This window comes from Dendronephthya gigantea, unplaced genomic scaffold (genome assembly GCF_004324835.1).
Source record: "Dendronephthya gigantea isolate DGI-Jeju-01 unplaced genomic scaffold, DenGig_1.0 000014F, whole genome shotgun sequence".
Taxonomy (NCBI): Eukaryota; Metazoa; Cnidaria; class Anthozoa; order Malacalcyonacea; family Nephtheidae; genus Dendronephthya; species Dendronephthya gigantea.
The window spans coordinates 876400-897673 of record NW_021163024.1 but is presented as its reverse complement, the minus strand read 5'-3'; the positions used below and the strand labels follow the sequence as shown (position 1 = coordinate 897673).

Sequence of the window (21274 nt, the reverse complement as noted above, 5' to 3'; positions counted from 1 at the left end):
CGCATCGTTAAAAATTGCGAAGAACAGCCACGCGTTTGGCTGAAAATCAACTAAAATACGTCGTCTGAATGATTTCTACCGGTAAAATCAATTTCCGGGGCATGTTGTTTCCTAGGATACACATAATATCAAAACATACAGCCCGAAAGACGCCCGAAAGACGCCCGAAGGAGATTTCCGCCCGACCGAGTGTTTGTGCAAATTCCCACATTTAAGGAAAAATATGTACTTCTGGCGTATGATATTTAGTACAAATATAGAGCAGGATTTTATAAACAAAATGGTGGGCGAACCGTCGCTTTTGGCTGAAAAGAAACGAAGCTACAACGCTACAAAGATAAGGCATTGCATCATACTTTCCACAATGCATCTTTGAGATTGAGTGAGACATTTGTTTGTTGAAATATCGCGATAACTCGCCTAAAACGCGATGAAAATTTACGAAATCAATACAAAAGTAAGATTATGATATTTACTATTCAGTCGTAGAATTTTCATGTCCCAAGTATTCGTTTTGCCCAAGTTTTTAAATTTTGAATTCACCCGTCCTCGGGGACCGATATTAAAGTAACATGATTCTGGCAGTAATGTAGTCATCCTAACAATAGCATGTGCTAGTATGGTTTCCTAAAGACTTATTTCAATACCTCAAAGTCGTCTCACTCTTCGTTGTGTGACGGCTAGCTCCTTAAATCAATTGAATTATTTTCCGACAGACAAAGCATTTTTCGCACCAATGACATGAGATAAAGGAGACCCAGGTGCTTAGGACAAGTAGGAACCTACCTGGCTTAATAGATAGACTATAATAGTTTACATTTCTGAAAATTAAATAATATATGACGTAGCTAGGAACTTGGAAATAAAAGATGGTCGAAATTATACAGGAGTAGCAATGAAAGGTCATTTTCAATCCTACGTTCCTAGCGAAATATTTTTCGTAATTTAAACGGGAGTTATGGTCCTTCGAATTTCGGATTTTTAAAAAAATAAAAAAGGGAAATAAAGTTTCTTATGGTAATTATTTTGATTTCTAAGATTAAAAATACGGGGAGTTTGTCGCGAACGTTGTGTTCAATAGATCACGTTGACGTTGAAACGACATAGAAAAGTATGCGTGGCGAGAAGCTTGTAATAAGGCATAGCAGTAAAAATAAATTAACATTTGAGAGAAAATTGATTATGGCGACAGCCTTTTGTCACTAATGTTGTAGCCTGCATGGCAGGTGGTCCCTAAATTAGGGCAAGGCAAGGACGGCGAAACAGTGCCTGCCATGCCGGGTTTGGCTATGTTTTTTGTCAACCGCCCATTTTTAGTCCCAGCGCATTTAGCTAATCGACAAACAGTTAATATTATAATAACAAAACTGTAATAACTAATAACTGGGATATACACTTGTGGTCAAAAAGAACTGCTCAAAACAAGTTAAAATGCTCTCAAATTAACTTAACTGTCCCACTAACAATATATACGAGTAAATATAGATTAGATTACATGCTAAGCTATATGAAATATTAATATTTTGACTATGTGCACACGGTAACGTTTTCGAGCGTTTTCATTTTCGTTTTCACGCCAAAACGGTTTCAAACACCGTCAATTTACAATAGAAGTTGAAGCTAATTTAACATATTAAGCATATTTTCCCTTGGATCGTGTGGACAGGGCGTCAAATCGATAAACTGGATAAAAACGATTTTGAAAACGCTCGAAAACGACGCTCGTGTGCACATAGTCTTTGTTGACCGTCCTTTGGCGCTATAATTGATGACGGCCTTACACCGGCGTGGCATACTTTCTGTTAAGGTGGTAATCTTCACGGTCAAAAGAAATTCATCCTATGGACAGTCTTCACAGCAACCCATAAATCATGGACGCTTTATGAATTAATTCCTCTCTTGCACTATCCTTTTGACATTTTCCCACAGATTTTCAATAGGGTTAAGGTCTTTTGACTGTGCAGGCCAATCCATTTCTGTCACAGCCTCTTCCTGCAACCATTGTTTGACTATATCTTGGAAGTGTGGCAGGTTGCATTACATTATTGAAATATTGTTTGGAATAAGAGAATTATACAAAATGCCAATGAAGCTCTCTCCTATACTCGCTTCTTTTTTATGAAATTGTATCTAAACCGTTCTTTTTCAGTGCATTTTAGCCAAAAATAAAAACCTGTGAAACCTTGTGAAACCTTGCAAAAGTGTGTTTTCATTGACCTATTAAACCTTATTTATAGTACTTCTAAATTAGGCATCCTTCTTATAATAGGCCCAATTAAATCTGTAAGTTTGTTGCTTTTAATCCAAGCAGTTGTAGAACGGTGAATAGTGCTATTCAACTTTCGTAAAGATGTAAACCCTCCCCCCTGAGGTAGTCATTTTGAAATTCGTAATTGTTGATCCTTACATACATTCTGTTGCCCCGTTCATCCATAGGTAGCCCGATAAAGATTTGAAATAGTAAAATTTGCTCCAGTCGCGCTATTATTGCTTTTTCATGCGACCTCTATGACGTCACAGAACTCACAGCGAAACTGCAGTCAAGCGCAACTGAAGAAAATTTGACTATTTTGAATATTTGCTGAAATTCCTATGGTTCATCGCTTGCGAATACAGTACATTCAATGATTATTTCTGTTCCTCTGCTCCACGAATAAAATTTTAAATTATAACCAACATCCTTAGATGCAGTTATGGCAGTCGATATACTTGCATATCTTTGTATGTGCTCTGGAAATTGTGTCATCAACAGGACAAGGTGAGAATTAAACAATACTTAGACCTGTTTACACTAGCTATACCGGATTAGCATGATCATGAGCCCACGCCATCAAAAATTGCTCTGAAAGAAATTTTACCCCCCAAAGTATGAAATTAAAAGCCTGATCCAACCAAGTGTGGAATGACATACGTTCATCCGACCCATATCCGAAAGCTCTGTTCACAGGATCAATTTTTTTGCATCCAATCCACTCTTGACGTATGAAATATAGTCGGTTGTTGATAAGGCAGTACAGCATTGGCTTCAATGGGTTTGCTGTTATTTTACACTACAAGGCATCAAACTATAAAACATCCGTCAGAAGTGAATTTGATCCCACAAAGTTGGATCTTGAACATAGTTTATACAGCATAAAGTATGGTATGCAAAAAACAAGCCAATTTCCGCTAAAAAACAAAACTTTCCTTCAAGAATGCAGTCTGCGGAGTTAATTTTAGACCTTTAAATGACTTTTATTTTGTAGTTTTAACTAATATATAATTATTGTAAGTAACCCAAATATAAATTGATGAATACAGTTAGGTTTGGATTCAAAAGTTCAACCTACACCGTTGGTGAGGCAGATGGTAAATTGCAAGTTTGTCTTAATGTTAGCAATTTTGATGGGACTTCTTTTTCAGGAACGTGAGTAAATTTTCTTTATATTTATATGCACATCCGGATAGCGGACGGAATACTTTGCAATTGAATCATCCATGCAATATTGTTAAAAATTTTATACAATTTATTTCTCTCTTTTTCACTCTCGTACTGTAATTTCAAAGTGAACAGTCCTCTTTCTCAACATCTTTGATCTTTAGATGAAAAATATCAGTTTTGATGACAATAATTAATAAATCGATAAATCTGTACAACAAAGATATGCGGCTAATTTTGTGTCTATCGGGTTAATGTGTGTATCATAAATATTTTAAGATTAACGTTCAGAAATGGCACTGCAACAAGCGGAGAAGATTATTCAGATGATGAGAAATCTGTTGGAATACAAAGTTTTATTCAAAAAACTGATTGCGAAAATATTGATATAATTGATGATAACAGTTATGAAGGCAGCGAAAATTTTACAGTTGTTTTGATGTTAAATGACCCCAACGTTCAAATTACTATTGGCGAAGCGACAGTGACTATCACAGATAATGAAGGTAATGATTTGAGATGTATTTTCTATATAAATTATTATAGTTACTGACATTTTTTTAGTGTGCAACGCAAGTGCAGATAGCACAGCATTTCTTTATTTGTTTACTTTATTAATTCATGAAAATAAAGTCTCGTACATCGCCATTCGTCGGCACTATTTTCATCGGTTCGTATTGATGAGTAAAATGCTGTGTCTATTTAAAAAAAAATATTTACTTAATTGATCACTCATAATGGATCGTAGAACATCGCCGATGAATCACGACATACTGTATGAGAACTAGGCCTAAGTCTTTAATTCTCATCATTTTCGTAATGGCTGCAAAGGATAAACATTCGCAATACTTTCTTCAGTCAGCAATGTCTCAAAAATTTCTCAGGCTCCAAACAAGCTCGAAATTTCATAGTACATTAAAAATTAAATTTAATCTTCTTTAAGAAAAAGTATATAAGTGACATATCATTTTCATGTAGCCCTTTTATATCCCCGATAAAGGCGAAAGCTATATAGTATGTGATAAATTATATTTTTACCTTTGAAACTTGGATGCAGTTCCTACTACATTTCGGTTCAAAAATTCCATTTACACTGTTGGGTGAGGAAGATGGTACCGTGAGGGTTACCTTTTTATTAGCAATTATCAAGAAAACTTTTTAGAAGCGTGTTTAGATTTCGAATTAATTGCTCTGAAATTAATTGAATTAATTGAAAAAATTAATTGCTCGCATTAATTGAAAATGAACAAATATTGCAGGCTCTAAATTTTATTCTATTTTACATTAAAAAAAAATTTAAACTGTTTGATGAGAAATCTGCAGCGGCAAAAATTTTCATATTGGCTGATATTAAAACCAATCGCATTTACCGGTGAATATGATACGCGAACATCATGCAAGACTACGCGCTGTGTTGTTTTCACTACCTTGCCGTAGCCAACTTCAAAGAGATAATATACCGCATTCTCAACGAGAGACTTGCAAAAAAACACCAAAGATTTAAAATAATTTTAAAAAAATACGTGCGATATTAATTTTGGATGCCTAGATTATCATTTTATTAAATCATTTTATTACTAAAGAAGCCAAGATTTCGTGTATGAATCGTTTTATACTTATAGGAAAACGTAATATAACAAAAAAAATCAAAATTCATATGTGACAATAGCAATTCATATTATGAAATTTATTTCCTACACGTGAACGTAAAATTTCATATGATATTTAAAAAAATTCATATGTTAAAATCCAAAATTTGACCAATGAAACAAAAATTTCATATGTGAAAGCAAAATTTCATATGTGAAACTAGCATCATAATAATTTACTTTTTACATGTGAAATAAACGTCATACACAATTGAATTTTTCATCGGAGAAGCCAAAAATTTTATGTATGAATTGTTTTTTTACACAGGAAAATTATTTTTAAAAAAAATAAAATTCATATATGAAAGTCACTTTTCTTATGTGAAAATCAAATTTCATATATGAAGTCTTTAATTTCATATATGAAAATGATCATTTCATATATGAAACTCCATTTCATAATGAATGTTATGTGAAATTTTTGTAAGGGGATTTTTACGCTAGCCATTTCACACTACGCTAGCCATTTCACATCACGGTGGACCATTTCACACTGGTACCTGCTAGCCTGTGCTAGACCGTTTCACATTACCAATTTACGCTAGACCATTTCACATTATGCGAGACCATTTCACGTTATGCCAGCCATTTAACATTAATCTAGATGACTTCACATTGCGCTATACCATTTCACATTACGCTAGACCATTTCACATCACGCTAGACCATTTCACATTGCGCTAGACCATTTCACATTATGCTAGACCATTTCACATTATGCTATACCATTTCACATTACGCGCGACCATTTCATATTACGCTAGACCATTTCACATTGCGCTAGCCCATTTCACATTATGCTAGACCATTTCACCTTACGCGCGACCATTTCATATTACGCTAGACCATTTCAAATTGCGCTAGACCATTTCACATTATGCTAGACCATTTCACATTATGCTATACCATTTCACATTGCGTGCTACCATTTCATATTACGCTAGACCATTTCACATTATTTCATATTACGCTTGGCATTTCACATTGCGCTAGACCATTTCATATTACGCTAGGCATTTCACATTATGCTAGAACATTTCATATTACGCTAGCCATTTCACATTTCGCTAGACCATTTCACATTGCGCGCTACCATTTCATATTACGCGAGACCATTTCACATTGCGCTAGAACATTTCATATTACGCTAGGCATTTCACATTATGCTAGAACATTTCATATTACGCTAGCCATTTCACATTTCGCTAGACCATTTCACATTACCCTAGACCATTTCACATTACGCTAGACCATTTCACATTATGCTAGACCATTTCACATTATGCTGGACCATTTCACATTACGCTAGACCATTTCACATTACACTAGACCAATTCACATTACTGAAAATCATTTCACATCACGCTAGACCATTTCACATTACGCCATAGGAAGCCCAAACAAATGAGTTGAAGTCAATAAAAATCCGTAAAACACTTGAGATATGTGTTAAAATGAATTAAAGTGTGTAATTTTCTACAAAACTACTGTTAGAACCATGTATGTAGCGTGCTCCAGTGGCGCTGCCATTTGACTATGCAACTAGCGACGTAACTTACTACATATTAGTGGGACGGATGGAACCTCTCGCCTCAATTTTCAACATAATGACAAATTAAAACACAAATTACTATAGTAAAACGCCACGTCGCATGCTAAATGCCTACCATAGGTTTAAGTTGAATAATCAAACTATACTTTCATAATAAAAATAATGCTAAATTCAAAGGAAAGCGCAGGAAAAACGTACACAAATTTTGTAAATTGGCCGCAATTTTCGTGAATACAAGCGGGATGTAAGTGCTTACCCAAAATGGCAGCGGCAGAGAAATCTGATTGGTCGATCATTCTTTGCTTACCTTTCTCGACCAATCTGATTAATTGGACGATCATACTTTGTTTACTTTTCTCGACCAATCAGATTCTTCTCCCGCTGCCATTTTTGGTAGGTACTTACATCCCGCTTGTATTCACGAAAATTTCGGCCAATTTACAAAATTTGTTTATGTTTTTCCAGCGCTTTCCTTTGAATTCAACATTATTTTATTTTTTTATTAGGCATTTAGCAGTCGATGGGCCATTTTACAATAGTAATTTGTTTTTTAATTTGTCGACATGTTAGGCGAGAGTTTCCATCCTTCTCAATAATATAGTAAGTTACGTCGCTAGTTGCATAGTCAAATGGCAGCGCCACTGGAGCACGCTACATACATTCAGGAGAACTCTCCTGACGAAGGCCCTCAGGTCGAAACGTCAAGAATTTTTTTTTCTATTTTGGCAGTTGTTATACCTATGCCTGCCCATCTGTAGCAATATTCAATAACATTATATTTATTTTATTTAATGAATATTTTTACTGATAAATCTAAATTTATTCAATTTAATACGCGAATATTCATTCAATTCAATACGCGAATATTCATTCAATTCAATACGCGAATATTCATTCAATTCAATACGCGAATATTCATTCAATTTAATACGCGAATATTCATTCAATTTAATACGCGAATATTCATTCAATTCAATGCGCGAATATTCATTCAATTTAATACGCGAATATTCATTCAATTTAACACGCGAATATTCATTCAATTTAATACGCAAATATTCATTCAATTCAATACGCGAATATTCATTCAATTTAACACGCGAATATTCATTCAATTTAATACGCAAATATTCATTCAATTTAATACACGAATATTCATTCCTTCAAATGTGGCGAACTGTAACTATAACGTAATCAGTGAACTCTAAACCCTCTGTGTCTAAACGATAACCTGGCCGCTATCTTTGAAACCAGCACTGATGGCCGCCCAGTGTGCGCCCGCCATGAAGGCCAAGAGTTGAAATTACACTACGAAAACAACGCCGGTTTTTATACACAAATCCATCTCATCTGAGCATGAATAAAAGCTTAAAATAAGCATTGACACTTCGACTTTACCAAAAAACAATTTTGATGAACGTGAAAAGGTGCAAGCCTATTCTTTTTGTTAGATGAAGACGAAGTTTTTCTTCGGCCCGTTTAAATTCTTCAAATATTTCAACTACAAAGCTGGTACCTCGCCGGTTTTTACAGTAGGATCACTAAGATGATGCGGATTACTTAGGTCTATCCAAAGAGGGTAAATTCGTTGTTCAAAGTCGAAGTGGTTAGATGAAAAATGTACTTTTATGGCAATTTTTTGCCAAAAAATACGATTTCCGGGGAATTTTTCACTCTCCCCAGTACGGTGGCCCACAGCGGCCACGGCAAAAAAATGAGGAAACGAGGCGCAGAATTTTTTTATGGCGGCCCAGAAGGGTCACGGCAAAACTTTCAGGAAACATCACAGCATATATTTTGGGGGAACACAAAAAAGTTTTTTAGTTAAACGTTCGTCGCAAACTATTTTTTGTCAAACCTATGGAGAAAAAAAAACATTCAACTGCAATATCTGTGTCATAGCATTATGGTAAAACGCGGACTGGACTATAGATTAATAAAACACGGACTGGAATCGATAAAATTTCTTGTTAATTTTATAATTATTAACACAACAAGAGATTTAAAAAGTCGTATCCCAAAGTTTTGGAAAGGAAGCGTAGAGCCTTGATATCCCGTAGAGTATTATACAATTACTTAATGGTTTCTGTGTTTGGATGATCTGATCCAAACACTTGGGAATGTTGCTCGAGTTAAGAAAAGCTCGCAAAACACTCGCCGAAAGTAATTGTTTTATAAAATAACAAACCATAATAATTTAAATTTGTTTTTAAATTCCCGCGAAATTTCCGTGTTTGGATGGCCTGATCCAAACACGGGCTTCAACCAATCAGAACACGCGTTATATACATGTTATTTTATAATGATAGATCTCTTACACGAATATATATTATGTCGATAGCAAGTCGGTATAGCATAATATATATTCGTGTAAGAGATCTATTAATACATAAACAACAGACCGTCGTTTCTTCCTAGCCTCTTAGCTCTATTAATGGAAGAAACCTTCCAAATTATATTTGTGTTGAATTGAATGCTCGTAATTCATAACATAAGATGATAAATTGCGTAGATTCTGAAAGTTAATTGCTCGATTTTTACGCCCGGAATGTTTTGAAGCAATGCTCGTCGCTCGTCGTTTCTTTACATCGTGAATAATGTTCAAGGCTCTACGCTTCCTTTCCAAAACTTTGGGATACGACTTTTTAAATCTCTTGTTGTGTTAATAATTATAAAATTAACAAGAAATTTTATCGATTCCAGTCCGTGTTTTACTAATCTATAGTCCAGTCCGCGTTTTACCATAATGCTATGACACAGATATTGCAGTTGAATGTTTTTTTTTCTCCATAGGTTTGACAAAAAATAGTTTGCGACGATCGTTTAACTAAAAAACTTTTTTGTGTTCCCCCAAAATATATGCTGTGATGTTTCCTGTAAGTTTTGCCGTGACCCTTCTGGGCCTCCATAAAAATTCTGCGCCTCGTTTCCTCATTTTTTTGCCGTGGCCGCTGTGGGCCACCGTACCCCAGTTCTTTAAAGGCGTGTTTTGCTCACGCGGGACCCGCCTTAATCAGCAAATTAGATTCAAATCTACGGTGGCCCACATGTGTCACACGCAAACAAAAAGCTACGGCACAAAAGCAAAAGCTACGGCACAAAAGCAAAACTCGCGGCACAAAAGCAAAAGCTCACGGCACAAAAGCAAAAGCTCACGGCACAAAAGCAAAAGCTCACGGCACAAAAGCAATCTTTACGGGATCTTTAATTTCTTTTAACTCTTCAAAAGTTGTTTTTAAAATATTACCACGGTCCACAGAAATAAAATTGGTTTCTCCCTCCAATGGTACACTGTCATCAGTTATGTCCAAGGGTCTCCCTCTGTGAATTTTGCTTTGAAAGAATCGAAGCATCTCATTAGGTTCTGTAATGTCACTTGGAAACTCTGATATAACAGTTTGAAATCGATTTTCAAGTTCACTAGATTCTGAACTTGTTATTCCATGTGGAGCAGCTGGTGTGGAATTACCCTCGAATTCAGTAGAATTTAAACTCTTTGGTTCTGACTGTTTTTCTGTTTCTTCAACAACCACTGGCACTGTCAGTTGTTCTGTCAGTTCATCATCGGACTCTGTTGTTTCCTTCAACACAAAGTCGTAGCCATGTCTTATTCTCATATACAACAAGCCTTGTCCGGCCAATTTCTTTACAACAGCATAATTGAATTCGGTACCCTCTGCCATTCTCAACATTGAGATCTTTTTTTGAGTTTCTTTTACAAATTCAAAATCGTTTGGCCCCATTATTGTATATGTTGCTTTCAAACTTGAGAGCAGCTTTTCTCTAATGACTTTTTCACTATCGTCCTCCGACAATTCAACCATCCCCCTTTCAAGTATACTTTCTTTTTTTAAAGTCGTGTCAGTACCATGTTCATCATCATCGCTGTCATCTGATGGTTTTGCCTTTATTAACGCAAATTCTAAAGGCTTTTTATCTGTTTTCGCTTTCTTTGATTTGGGTCCCCGTGTTTGACATCCTGATGTTGATGTTGACGTAGTTGCTCTTAATCGCTCGTTCTGGTTAAGTCTCCTGTATAATCCAGCACTTGAACTTCTTTGCATCATGCATCTCGCTCGAGATAATGCTTCCGCAATCGAAGTTGTAGCAATGTTTGATGTAGAACTGGCCGAAGGCGTGTTTGTCAGGGTATTATTTATACTTGTCGCGATGTTAGAACTTGAGGTATTCATACTTTGGACGACATCTGATGCCTGCTGCATGTAAAAATCCGGCAAGACGAGATAATTTCTCACTATCCATATTTCTAAAACTACTTTCGAACTTTGAAGCAAAATCACAGAATAGTACCAATCAGAAGCATAACTCTATTGTTTTTTTCGTAAGTGATTCGTCATTATGTAATTCGTCATGCATGATCGATTATTGTAATTTTGCCTCAGTGAGCACCGTGAATAGGGTTAATCGCCCCCCTGCCGATGTCTAAAATCGGCCTATTTTCAATATTGGCAGGGGGGCGATTGCTCTATTTACGGTACTTGTTGAGTGCCGAATCTAACGAATCGCACTAACAAAAAAAACAATAGAGTAAGTTATCCGTAGGTATTGTGTGGAATTCTGTGGCAGAATTGTGGTGAATTTGCGAGAAACAATGGCGGGAAATCGTTATCCGTTCGTCCACCATTGACGTCCACTTCGTCTCAGAATATTTTAATAAACTTTATATCGCCTTTATTGATTGATTGAATCACAGGCAGCCCGGTAACTGCAGTTACGTCAAACTTTCTTATGTAAGTACTATCTTACGCGTATTGAATTGAATGAATATTCGCGTATTAAATTGAATGAATATTCGCGTATTGAATTGAATGAATATTTGCGTATTGAATTGAATGAATATTCGCGTATTGAATTGAATGAATATTCGCGTATTAAATTGAATGAATATTCGCGTATTGAATTGAATGAATATTTGCGTATTGAATTGAATGAATATTTGCGTATTGAATTGAATGAATATTCGCGTATTGAATTGAATGAATATTCGCGTATTAAATTGAATGAATATTCGCGTATTGAATTGAATGAATATTTGCGTATTGAATTGAATGAATATTTGCGTATTGAATTGAATGAATATTTGCGAATTGAATTGAATGAATATTCGCGTATTGAATTGAATGAATATTCGCGTATTGAATTGAATGAATTTAGATTTTTAAGAAAAAATATTCATTAAATAAAATAAATATGATGTTATTGAATATTGCTACAAATGGGCAGGCATATATACCACATTTGATGCTAAGTTGTTTGAAGACGCTGCCACGCTGCTCTTTGGTTATATCGCGGAACTTATTTCACATTACGGTAGACCATTTCAAATTACGCTAGACCATTTCACATTACGCTAGACCATTTCGCATGCTAGCCCATTTCACAATACAATTGGCCATTTCACATGACTGTAGCCATATAAAATTACGCTAGACCATTTCACATCATGCTAGCCATTTCACATTACGAATGGTATAAAAACTGCTTAAATAGACAAAATACTTCTCGACGTTTCGATCTGAGGACCTTCGTCAGAAGAACTCTCCTGACGAAGGCCCTCAGGTCGAATCGTGAAGAATTTTTTTTTTCTATTTTGGCAGTTGTTATACCACATTTGATGCTTTGAAGACGCTGCCACGCTGCTCTTTGGTTATGTCGCGGAACTTATTTCACATTACGGTAGACCATTTCAAATTACGCTAGACCATTTCCGCTAGACCATTTCACATGCTAGCCATTTCACATTACGCTAGACATTTAACATTATGCTAGCTATTTCACATTACGCTAGACCAATTCACATTACGCTAGACCATTTCAAATTACGCTAGACCATTTCATATTATGCTAGACCATTTCAAATTACGCTAGGCCATTTCACATTATGCTAGACCATTTGACATTACGCTAGACATTTCACATTATGCTAGCTATTTCACATTACGCTAGACCAATTCACATTACGCTAGACCATTTCAAATCCACCTTTCCGACGGTCAAACACTTATCAAAACACGTGATCAAATGACAAAAATTCGGACAAACACATGGTCGGACATACTATAGTTTATATGGAGTGTCAGGATCACATAATTCACATTGCGTTTTAAAGCTCTTTATATGTCTCAAAATGTAGAGGAAATACGATTTCGGCCGTTTCTTATCTTACAATAGTGTTGTCTAACGCTCACGATTCGAAAATGGTTAGCAAAATGACATTGAACGAGATAAAAACATACCTTCGCGAACGCGGTGTTTATAGCGTCACTTAAAACCTGCGTTGGTAAATATTGCAATACACAACAATAATAACTCCAAATAAAGTAAGCATTTTCATTCAACGTTTCGACTTTATTTAGTCATCATCAGGAATGATTAATTTACATGTGCATGCGTTGTATATACTATATGTAATCACTCGCCATCCGTCATCAAAAACCGGAGCTTAATCATGGCACAAAAGCATCCAAAGAACTATCGGTTTTCTCTTGAACAATATAACATATAGTATACACTATATTATACAACGCATGCACATGTAAATTAATCATTCTTGATGATGACTAAATATAGATAAAGTCGAAACGTTGAATGAAAATGCTTACTTTATTCGGAGTTATTATTGTTGTGTATTGCAATATTTACCAACGCAGGTTTTAAGTGACGCTATAAACACCGCGCTCGCGAAGGTATGTTTTTAGCTCGTTCAATGTAATTTTGCTAACCATTTTCGAATCGTGAGAGGTAGACAGCACTATTGTAAGATAAGAAACGGCCGAAATCGTATTTCCTCTACATCTTGAGACATATAAAGAGCTTTAAAACGCAATGTGATCCTGACACTCCATATAAACTATAGTATGTCCGACCATGTGTTTGTCCGAATTTTTGTCATTTGATCACGTGTTTTTGATAAGTGTTTGACCGTCGGAAAGGTGGATTACGCTAGACCATTTCATATTTTGCTAGACCATTTCAAATTACGCTAGGTCATTTCACATTATGCTAAACCATTTCACATTACGCTAGACCATTTCATATTACGCTAAACCATTTCATATTACGCTAAACGATTTCACATTACGCTAGATCATTTCACATTACGCTAGACCATTTCACATTACGCTAGCCATTTCACATTACGCTAGACCATTTCACATTACGCTAAACCATTTCATATCACGCTAAACCATTTCACATTACGCTAAACCATTTCATATCACGCTAAACCATTTCACATTACGCTAGACCATTTCACATTACGCTAGACCATTTCACATTGCGCTAGACCATTTCAAATTACGCTAGACCATTTCACATTACGCTAGACCATTTCACATTATGCTAGACCATTTCATATTACGCTATACCATTTCACATTATGCTAGACCATTTCACATTATGCTAGACCATTTCATATTACGCTAGACCATTTCACATTACGCTAGATTATTTCACATTATAACGCTAGACCATTTCACATTACGCTAGACCATTTCACATTACGCTAATAAACCATTTCATATTACGCTAAACCATTTCATATTACGCTAAACCATTTCACAATACGCTAGATCATTTCACATTACGCTAGACCATTTCATATTACGCTAAACCATTTCATATTACGCTAAACCATTTCACATTACGCTAGATCATTTCACATTACGCTAGACCTTTTCACATTACGCTAAGCCATTTCACATTACGCTAGACCATTTCACATTACGCTAAACCATTTCATATCACGCTAAACCATTTCACATTACGCTAGACCATTTCACATTACGCTAGACCATTTCACATTACGCTAGACCATTTCACATTACGCTAGCTATTTCACATTACGCTAGACCATTTCACATTACGCTAGACCATTTCACATTACGCTAAACCATTTCACATTACGCTAAACCATTTCACATTACGCTAAACCATTTCACATTACGCTAAACCATTTCACATTACGCTAAACCATTTCACATTACGCTAAACCATTTCACATTACGCTAGACCATTTCACATTACGCTAGACCATTTCCCATTACGCTAGACCATTTCACATTACGCTAGACCATTTCCCATTACGCTAAACCATTTCACATTACGCTAAACCATTTCACATTACGCTAAACCATTTCACATTACGCTAGACCATTTCACATTACGCTAGACCATTTCCCATTACGCTAGACCATTTCACATTACGCTAGACCATTTCCCATTACGCTAGACTATTTCACATTACGCTAGCTATTTCACATTACGCTAAACCATTTCACATTACTCTAGACCATTTAACATTACGCTAGACATTTCACATTATGCTAGCTATTTAACATTATGCTAGACCATTTCAAATTACGCTAGACCATTTTATATTACGCTAGACTATCTCACATTATGCCAGACCATTTCACATTATGCTAGACCATTTCACATTACGCTAGACCATTTCATATTACGCTAGACCATTTCACATTATGCTAGACCATTTCACATTACGCTAGACCAATTCACATTATGCTAGACCAATTCACATTATGCTAGACCATTTCATATTAGCGCGTTTATACGGCATTTTTCTTTCTTGGGCTGCATGTCAAAAATTAAAGCCATGCTTTAAATGCCGAGACCACCTTTTAACGCGGTCTTGGCACGGTTAAAATTACGGGGCTTCAGACGTATTTTATGTCTGTTTACACGACAAAATTTAAACGTGGCGTGAAAAAATAGTTTGTCGTGTAAACGGGACTTTAAGCCCCGTACAGACGGGCATGTTTTCCTTGACAAGTTATCTTGACCAGTTCACTTTGCTAAACGAGCCCTTTTTATGTTGTAATATAGTTCTCTTTCATACCAGCAGGATGGTTAGGGCCGTATGGGGAGCAGCTCGAGGCTTTCACCACAAGTTTAATTTGGTTCACTGTTTATTTTATTGTTGTGCGCCCCAGACCAAGTCATTAACTCGATCAGCGCACATCAACTCAACTCACTAAAGTTCCGCGCGTGAGATTATTTAATTTACAACTATAATGCTTCATTGCATGTGCGTTGTTCGTTGTTCGTTTTGCATTGATCATTGTGCGAAGTGTTTTCGTTTCCGTTTTGTGATCATGTGCACTCTCGGTGTGGCGGTCTGAGATTGTCATCGTGCTGAAATTGTAAATAAAGAACTGCGCATGCTCGAAATCGAGCTTGTAATCCTGGCACGCAGTAAGGCGATCTAAAATTGTTATCGCGCTGAGATTGTGGTATTAAATTTGTAAACAAAAATTCGCCAAATATTCAACATAATTTTGAAAAGTAAACACAAATACCAGGAATAACTACATGCACGTCGTATTATTACAAATTATTTACAATGCTTAAAACGTATGTATTATCTTTTTACCAATGCTGTTTATTTACAAATTGTTGAGAAAAGGATAGCAATATTTTATCTGTTGTGCTGAGATTGTTGTGGTTTATAGTTTGTTGCTGAGTTTGTTGTGCTAAGTTTGTTGTGCTAAGTTCTTTGTGCTAGTTTGTCATGCTTAGTCTGTTGTGCTCAGTTTGTTGTGCTAAGTTTGTTGTATTGAGTTTGTCATGCTGAGTTTGTTGTGCTAAGTTTGTTGTGCTAAGTTTGTTGTGCTGAGTTTGTCATGCTGAGTTTGTTGTGCTGAGTTTGTTGTGCTAAGTTTGTTGTGCTGAGTTTGTCTTGCTGAGTTTGTTGTGCTGAGTTTATTGTGCTAAGTTTGTTGTGCTAGTTTGTCATGCTTAGTCTGTTGTGCTGAGTTTGTTGTGCTAAGTTTGTTGTGCTGAGTTTGTCATGCTGAGTTTGTTGTGCTGTGCTGAGTTTGTTGTGCTAAGTTTGTTGTGCTGAGTTTGTCATGCTGAGTTTGTTGTGCTGAGTTTGTTGTGCTGAGTTTGTTGTGCTAATGCACCCTACTTTTTTTGACAAATGCCAGACAATTTTACTTGTCAATGGGGAAGCTCTGAAGCTTAATGGGTTAAGCATCATCCAACTAGAATACAAAGACTTGCAAAGTACAGAATACTATGCCAGAATCTCATTGTGTACCTGACAAAAAATGTTTGCCCACCAAATGTAAGCAAAAAAGAAGCGAGGAACATTAAAAACCAAGCTAAGACACGCTGTGGGATTCTAAAAGTAAGTCATGGTTGTCTAATGTTCATGGCTGTCTAATTTTGTCTATTATTTTCCTATGTATTATCAATTAACCCATCGAGTGGCTAATGCACCCCAGTGCGCCCTACTTATTTTGTTTTACTTGTCTAACGCCTGATGATTTTACTCGTCAGTGGGGAAGCTCTGGAGCTTAATTAATGGGTTAAACACTGTCTTAATTGCACACACTATTTATAAAAGATTTAGTATAAGTGGCCCAGTGTAATAATATTGTCCCTATTTACATTTTTTATATACAATTCCTAAAGACTATTTACAGTTCTTACAAGTGAAAGGAGTTTTTTTGTTGACATTCCTTGGAATTCTTTGGCAGCCTCGGTGAAACCAATCTTTGCATTTTTCACACTCGACCATGAATATGCCTTTGGTGTACGGTTGTCGGCAGTGACAGAACACACGGATATGTTTTTGGTGTTGTCCTCGAGTTACTGATTCAGGAAATAGAGTTAGATTGTCCTGCTGGTAGCATGTGGACAAGTGACCTCGCATCATCTCTTGTTTCCAGGTGCAATCTTGTGGTGAAATGCCATAGCACAAACTAATAGCAACTGCAATTGCAAATAGTCCACAGTCGCTGGATCCTCTTTGCTTCTGCTTGTCTGCCCACTGCAGAGTCACATGCTTTGACTTTAGCATCAACATGTAAGCAATTTGCTTTAAAAATTTGGTTTTGCATGATGGACTTATATCCTCATACAAAGAGTCATAAATAGTGATTGTATCTTTAGGGCAGCCAATATTACTAACAGTTATCCAATGATTGTTATGAACATTGAGAATCTGTACAAAAACCTCTTCATGGGAGTACCTATAGACTCACAGCCCTCTGAAGCAAATACCCATTCTGCTTGCAGACCTCCAATATAAGGAAAATCAATATGTTCATCGGTCAGCCACTCTCCATTGTTAATTGTTGGTAGAATTATACCAATATCTTTTTTGAAAGGGGCAGGTTTAACAGGCAATGGTCCAAGTGCTTTCTTCACGGAAACAACAACTACATCTTGTTGTTCTTCAACTTGAACTTTTCCTGGCCCAGCAGCTCTGACCTTTGATTCTATAATTAAATAATAATAATTGTTACTTTTACCAAACAGCTACTGAGCTACATACATATCATTGGTATTGGATAAACAAGTATACCTTCTGATTCTACTGGAACCTCTTGAGCTGGATGGTCATCTACTTGTGGCATCTGGTCTTCAGAAGCAGCAGAGGTTGATTTGTGAAAATCACTTGACATGTGTGGCTTTATTTGTTCATAAGACACTTTGACCTTCAGAACTTCAGAGAGAGATGCGCTGGTGATTGTCTATTTCAACAATCCTGTAAAAGTTGTACATTTTATAAGCATAATTTCTGTCATATAAGAAATCTTGCACTTTCTTACAGTAAACAAATATCTTTTTTGACTAAAACTACTGCGAGTATGGAAGTACTAGTTCACTATTGCTTAATCGTATAGTACTGTACCTGTATGGACCAGTCCATATAGCGTCTAGCTTGCCACCACACACGACCACATTTTTCATCACCTTGCGGAGGACAAGGTCCCAAACTGAGTGCTGAAAAACCTTGACCCCTTTTCTTTTCTCTTTGCAAAATCTTTCCGCTGCTTTTCCTGGGCTTTTTCTCAACATTAGCTTGGATCCCTTAATATAATTTTAATTTTCATATTATTTTTTAATATTGTAATTATGGTACTACTGCACTATTATTACTCTCCAGGCAGTGGAAGTACCTGGGAGTTATTTTATTATGTTTGTTTCATAAAATGGAACCAACAGCACTACCTGTTTGTCAATGCTGCTCATCATTTCTTCTCTGTCAAACATCATTTCTTCCAGGGCTTCATGAGAAGGCGTCTCCAAATTGAGGCTTAAATCACAATCTTCTACTACCTCTTCCATCTGCAATTTAAAGACATATTACTAAAATACAATATATGTACATATATCACAAACAAATATAGCAATAAAATAGTCGTATTTGTTTGTCAAAACATATTTATATCCATCATCACTTAAGTAACAATGAATTTGGGATGGCGTCCAAATCTATTTGAATTTGGGATGGCGTCCAAACATCAAGAAGAATGCACTGAACTTTGTCGACCCTTGTTTCTGTGTCCGTATTGAAAATGCAACATCTTCCAAAAAGTCATCCCAATTGTTTTGGTGCTCATTTACTAATTTGGCAAGACGTACTTTGAGGGTTTGTTGGTCCGTTCATCAAGACCATTCGTCTGAGGATGGTACGCACTAGTGACAGAACGATTGATGCCAAACTTTTTGCAAACCTCTGCATTCACCTAATAAAAGGTTAAAATATATTGAGCTTGTGTGAAGATGGTTATTGATCAATTAATGCTCCATGGTATGCCATTATAAATCAAAGCTAAATAAATATATGTGTTTACCTTTGCCAGAATTTCCCGTCCTTGGTCAGACAGAAGGCTGCAAGGAGCACCCCATCTAGAAACATAAGAAAAAAATCTTCGTCCAAATAATAAATTTAGGGTTTTTAAACATGTTAGTTTTTACTTTACCTGCAAACAAATGTTTTTATACTCTGTGCAATTCCAGCAGCTGCTTTTTCCTTTAATGGATAGAAGTCCACAAACTTTTTGTAGTAGTCCGTGAATGTCAAAACATATATCCATTATCAGTGGTGGGCAGAGGTCCTATAAATTTAAATATAGGAAATATAGAAATATACATGTACATTTGTGGGTTAACGACAGACATTGTTAAATTTTGTGCTTTACATATTAAGCATCAGAGCTTCCCCATTGACAAGTAAAATCGTCTTTTGTTTGTCAAAACAAAGAGTAGAGCGCATTGCCAGTTAATGGGTTAAGAACCTATATGAAGCCTTACCTATTAGGTCCATCCCAACCAGTTCCAAAGCCTTGTTCACTTTAATTGGCTTGAGTTCAGGTGCTTGGGTTTTCAACTTCTCAAACCGTTGACAGCGATCACAGGATTTACACTAACAATGAAATGCACTATGATTATTAAACATTATGGTATGGTATATGTTTTTTACTGTTTTTGACATCACTTTTTTTTTTTATTTTTTTAATAACTTAAAGCCAATATTATATATAATATGGGATATGCCTTAAAAGATTAAGGTTGAAGTCTAGTAAATAAACAAGATTATTAATAGTTACACTTACATATTCAACAACATCCTCTGTCATGCCATTCCACAAATGAAACTGTGATATTTTTGCCAAAGTATTATTTATCTCACTGTGCCCACCCATTGGATTAGAGTGGTATTGGTAGAGAATTTCTGATATTTCTTCAACTTCAGTGATGACTTTTTGCCACATATTTTTCTTTGCACCAACATATCCTAACTCCTTCTCTGTATGAAAAAGAAATATGATTTTGCTAATTGCTGTTCGATATAGAACATTGGAATAAAAATTATTGGTTAAATTGTAGAACACCAATGCAAATTGTAACCTTACACCTAATAGTCACTTGAAATAGTTGACAATAGAATCAACCAAGACATTCAAGATATTAACCCATTAAGTGGCAGAGCTTCCCCACTGACGAGTAAAATCATCAGGCGTTAGACAAGTGAAACAAAATAAGTAGGGCGCACTGGGGTGCATTGCCACTCGATGAGTTAATTGATAATACATAGGAAAATAATAGACAAAATTAGACAGCCATGAACATTAGACAACCATGACTTACTTTTAGAATCCCACTGGTGTGTCTTAGCTTGGTTTTTAATGTTCCTCGCTTCTTTTTTGCTTACATTTGGTGGGCAAACATTTGTTGTCAGGTACACAATGAGATTCTGGCATAGTATTCTGTACTTCGCAAGTCTTTCTTCTCTAGTTGAATGATGCTTAGCCATTTGCGGATGATTTCCATCATTACCAACTGCTGCAGAATCATCATTACCAACTGCTGCAGAATCTGACAACTCATGTTCTACCAAAATATCTTTGCCAATGCCATTTACTTCTTCTGGAGCTGCAGTCTCATTGGCTGAAGTTGCGACCACTTTAGTTGCAGTAGCCATGATTATCGCACAACCTAGAGCAACGAAGTAATTCAAATAAAAATAAATATATCATTGCCAAATGTAACTAGCATGAAGTCTTGAATTTAATTTGCCTCTCATAATTATAGCTGAAAATTGAATTATATAGTAGTAATTATATAGTAGTATTTATATAGTAGTATTTACACACTACTCTAGACGAACAGTGTATAACTTAAACAAGTTGTGTGCTCATCAGAGTGATCTGACATTTAGACCAGATCAGATCGATGAAACATTAACATTTCGTAATGCCCTACACTACTGCCAGTATCAGATTTACTTGCCAAGTTCTAGTGTGTATACTTAGTCTAAGATGTGAATCCAAAGCGAAATCCTGTCGATTTATTATTATGAATATGGCCTTGCACAGT

The 21274-nt window shown here is 35.9% G+C and overlaps 1 protein-coding gene across 1 annotated transcript in view; it reads left to right on the top strand.

Moving 5' to 3' along the window:
• Positions 1-272: 272 nt before the first annotated feature.
• LOC114519717 (fibrillin-2-like) overlaps positions 273-21274 on the top strand; it is an 85748-nt gene continuing 64746 nt past the window's right edge. The window contains exons 1-4 of the mRNA XM_028539886.1: positions 273-457; positions 2686-2758; positions 3301-3406; positions 3698-3924. Coding sequence (XP_028395687.1) covers positions 431-457; positions 2686-2758; positions 3301-3406; positions 3698-3924 — 433 coding nt within the window. The 5' untranslated portion in view covers positions 273-430. The remainder of the gene's footprint in view (positions 458-2685; positions 2759-3300; positions 3407-3697; positions 3925-21274) is intronic.